Below are 4,608 nucleotides of genomic sequence, written 5' to 3'. Positions count from 1 at the left end.
ACAAGGGTATCATGTGTGGAGTGTATACAAGCACAATCTAAGGTACACATCATACTTTTGAGAGAGAGAGAGAGAGAGAGAGAGAGAGAGAGAGAGAGAGAGAGAGAGAATGTGTATCTATCTCTATTAAGTCTACATGCTAAGTAAAACACACTCACATGTACCTATAGACCAAGCTACAATAGCTCACACCTATGTGTATGTACCTATACACTCACACACTTGTGTATACACACACACACATTCTCTTTCTCATATATCAAGATTAGGCATTAGCCTTCTCTTTGCCTTCACAACATTACTATTGTGAGGAGACAAATGAATGACCTAGCATAATAGGAGGGCGTGCAATTATATATCTATACATGTCATGCTCTTCTCGAAAGATATGAATCCATTCCCTCCAAATGCTATGCTTGAAAACCTTGTTGGCTCAATAAGAGAAAAATGAGAGAGAGAGAGAGAGAGAGAGAGAGAGAGAGAGAGAGAGAGAGAGAGAGAGAGAGAGAGAGAGAGAGAGATGAGGCCGTTTTATTAGTTGCGATGGAAGATACCTAGACCACGTCGAATGGGTTCAAACTTCATACGTAGACAGGTGGTGTGAGAATATCACGTATAGTGTAGTGTGCACAGATAAGCGTGCAGATTACGTAAATCGGTAGTTTAATTATAAACTCGGCCAGGTAGCATCAAATTATGTGGCCTGAGCAATGTATGTGTATCTATATGGCATTGGTAAACTAAGTAGTTATTACGATGCACTAATCTAGTACTCTTCGCCTTCATCCTCGCCGTCGCCTTCAGTGGAGTCGGCACCGACTTCTTCGAAGTCCTTCTCGAGGGCGGCCAAGTCCTCCCGGGCCTCTGAGAACTCGCCTTCCTCCATACCCTCGCCGACGTACCAGTGCACGAAGGCGCGCTTGGCGTACATGAGGTCGAACTTGTGGTCCAGCCGAGAGAACACCTCCGCGATGCTGGTCGAGTTAGAGATCATGCACACTGCCCGCTGCACCTTGGCCAGGTCCCCACCTGAGAGAAAGGGGGGGGGGAGAGTTAATTTTTCATTCTATTTTCCAATTGCAATCATCAATTCTCGCAAGAAATTAAAAAAAGAAGAAAGACAGTGTGAGAACAGATCAAAGAGAGAGAGAGAGTAGAGTGAGCACTGAGAAGGGAGAAAGTGCGTGTGAGGAGAGAGAGAGATACATATCGAGAGAGTGCGTGTGAGGAGAGAGAGAGATACATATCGAGAGAGTACATAGGAGAGTGAGCACAGAGTGTGTGTATGTATGTACATACATACACACCTGGCACCACGGTGGGCGGTTGGTAGTTGATGCCGCACTTGAACCCGGTGGGGCACCAGTCCACGAACTGGATGGTCCGTTTGGTCTTGATGGTAGCGACGGAGGCGTTGACGTCCTTTGGGACGACGTCTCCCCGGTACATCATGCAGCAGGCCATGTACTTGCCGTGGCGCGGGTCACACTTGGCCATCATGGACGCCGGCTCGAAGGCGCTGTTGGTGATCTCGGCCACAGACAGCTGTTCGTGGTAGGCCTTCTCCGCCGAGATGACGGGCGCGTACGACGACAGCATGAAGTGGATGCGCGGGTACGGCACAAGGTTCGTCTGGAACTCCGTTATGTCCACGTTCAGCGCCCCGTCGAAGCGGAGGGAGGCGGTCAGCGACGAGATGACCTGGCGCCACGTCGGGCGGAGTCAGCTGGCCGCGTAGGCATTGGTATATGTGTGTGTATGTATATATGTCATCCAACGAATATAGTCAATCGACACCCACACACACACACGCACACACACACATATTTAATTACCTGCGAGATGAGACGATTCAGATTGGTGTAGGTCGGCCTCTCGATGTCCAGGGAGCGCCTGCAAATGTCGTAGATGGCCTCGTTGTCCAGCATGACAGCCACGTCAGTGTGCTCGAGCAGCGAGTGCGTGGATAGCACGCTGTTGTAGGGCTCCACCACGGCGTTGGAGACCTGCGGCGAGGGATAGACGGTGAAGCCGAGCTTGGATTTCTTGCCATAGTCTACGGACAGGCGCTCCAGAAGCAAGGAGCCGAGGCCAGAGCCCGTCCCTCCTCCCACCGCGTGGAACACCAGGAAACCTTGCAGACCAGTGCAGTTATCTGCCAGCTTACGGATGCGGTCCAGGCAAAGGTCAACAATTTCCTTCCCAACTGCATAATTAGGCGTAAGTTACGATCATGATTGTGTTTGGTCTCACAAGTTTAGACATTTTCCCATTTGAGAAAAAGGCTATTTTTCATCGTTTTTATCTAGCTAGGTGCCAACACGTCCTCGCAGCCCCCTTCGCCCAACCGCACTAAACTAAGTATTCAGTCCCTCCCTCGCAAAGCTAAGTATTCATTCCCTCCCTCGCACAAGCTAATGACAGTGTATTTCACAATCATGGGGGAGTTATAGTTATTGAAGGAATTTGTCTAAAGCTTCATGTGTCTACGCAAAAAATTGAAATTAGTTGATTTGTTACGTATACGCAAGCAAGGTTATGAGTGTAAACAGAATAATTCGATTGATTTGCATTATGGATTAGGTTACTTTGTATTATGTATGTATATTAGGGTTAAAGTGGGATTAGTTTGATTATGTACTTGTGTAGTGGCCACGCGCGAAATTGTTGGCAGCATCCTCCTTGCCGCTTATCAATTGCTCTGGGTGGAACAGCTGTCGGTAGGTGCCGGTCCTCACCTCGTCGATCACCGTCGGTTCCAGGTCCAAGAACACTGCACGCGGTACGTGCTTACCGGCACCTGTCTCGCTGAAGAATGTGTTGAAGGCATCGTCACCTCCGCCCACCGTCTTGTCGCTGGGCATCTGGCCATCAGGCTGCGACACACATAATACGTATTAAACAATACAATCAGACCTCAGGCCATTCACGCATTCAAACAGGATTACATGCGCATCACCGAATGAATTAGTTATATTCTCTGAATGAATCATCGCCATTGATGAGCACCTGGATGCCGTGCTCCAAACAATACAATTCCCAGCATGCATTGCCGATCTGGATGCCGGCTTGGCCAATGTGGATGGAGATGCACTCTCTCATTTTGACGAGAAGATTTCGTTTGAAAGGCAGATGATAAATAGAGAAAGAGAAGGAAGAAAGAGGTCGAGGTCGAGGCCTGCGTTCAAGGGCTGGGTCTCTCTCTCTCTTTAGTGACTGCGGGCGCAAAATTCGTCTACTTATATAGTTGGCTTAGCGAGAGATAGAGAGATCAGCAAGAGAGGGCGAAGGGGCACGACTCAAAAGGAGAGATTTCAAGTGCTTTCCATTCAACTACCTTCAACTGCCCCTGGCCACCGCGTCCCCTTTGATCTCCTACGACAATCGCGTGTGCATGGCCAACCTGCCTCAAGCAAATATAGCCATCCAAACATGCATCGGATATATGTCTACGCATGGAAACGCCACTTGAGGGGTTGACTAACTACACCGGGTCCCTCGAGAAGTGAAGATCTCCTATTAAGGGGCGGAAGTAAATAGGCTTCCATAGGCTTAGAAAACAAGAGTCATGAATGAATGCTCTTGTATAGGCTACCAAAAACGTTTTCAATGGACTTTTCATAGACATCGAATGGGTATGCTAACCCGACCAATGAATATGGTTGATCATAGTTACAAGCCCATGGTAGGACTTGTTCTATTAAATAGAATGGAAGCATAGATGTGATTATAAGGGCATACTTAGACTCACCTTTTATCGCAAGTATAGACACAACAAACATATGTTGTTTACTATTAACCCTCTTGGTAAACTATGTACTTAGATTTTTAACACTGATATTTAAAGCTGCAAAGAAAACAATGTATACACTTCATCACGATATGTATTACTGATGAATGTATTTATGTTGACCAATATTGTAGGAGGCAAGATGTATATTAACTACGCGAGGGATCACCAAGAAATATGTAAGTATACTATGAGACTTCAATAAGAGGTGTTTATTAAGTTAGCTATTTGAAAAAAATTAACAAAAATATACTTAGATAAGGGGGTTCTTTTAGGCACCTTTTGGAAACCCGTAAGTTTCCAAAGAAAATGGATCATTTTATTAAACTCAAATTCATAAAGAAAAGCAATTTATTATCTTCTGAATGCACATGGTATGTAGGTTTTCTTAAACGTGCAACTTTGTACGAATAGTTAGATCTCGATTGAGATTAACCCTAAGTTGCGAAAAGATATACTTGAAATTCCCTACTAACAAGCAAAAGCTATAAAATTGCTTCCATCAATAATTATTGTGGAACATGTTTCGTAGGTTGAGTTTTTTGTTCCTTGAGGAACAAATATCAAGATTGAATGCTCTTATATTGACTGCCAAAAAGGTTTTCAATGGGCACTACCAATAGGCCAAATGGGTCACTAATTACATGACTAATGACTATGGTGACTAACATTTGTTACAAGACCATCATAGGGATTATTCTTCCATAAAGAGTTAATCGTAGGTCGAAGAGATCGATGTACATTGAGCTTGATCAAGCTTATTCTTCCATAAACAATTGATCACAAGTCCAAGATATCAACATACATTGAGCATGGTA

General features: G+C 45.3%; 1 protein-coding gene across 1 annotated transcript; it reads right to left on the bottom strand.

The window, feature by feature from the left end:
* Nucleotides 1-511: 511 nt before the first annotated feature.
* On the bottom strand, nt 512-3,223 carry LOC148013888 (tubulin alpha chain-like). The gene is made up of 5 exons (XM_087666480.1): nt 3,010-3,223; nt 2,642-2,876; nt 1,836-2,206; nt 1,308-1,701; nt 512-1,029 (listed from the first exon to the last, which is right to left on the bottom strand). Exons 1-5 carry the CDS (start codon nt 3,100-3,102, stop codon nt 767-769), a joined length of 1,356 nt encoding a protein of 451 aa, XP_087522606.1. The 5' UTR covers nt 3,103-3,223; the 3' UTR covers nt 512-766.
* Between the last annotated feature and the right edge of the window lie 1,385 nt (nt 3,224-4,608).

Source organism: Lygodium microphyllum, chromosome 25 (genome assembly GCF_053477565.2).
Source record: "Lygodium microphyllum isolate KBCC chromosome 25, Lygodium_microphyllum_v1.1.10, whole genome shotgun sequence".
NCBI lineage: Eukaryota > Viridiplantae > Streptophyta > Polypodiopsida > Schizaeales > Lygodiaceae > Lygodium > Lygodium microphyllum.
Note: the sequence above shows the minus strand (reverse complement) of the source record. Positions and strands in the feature narration are given on the sequence as shown.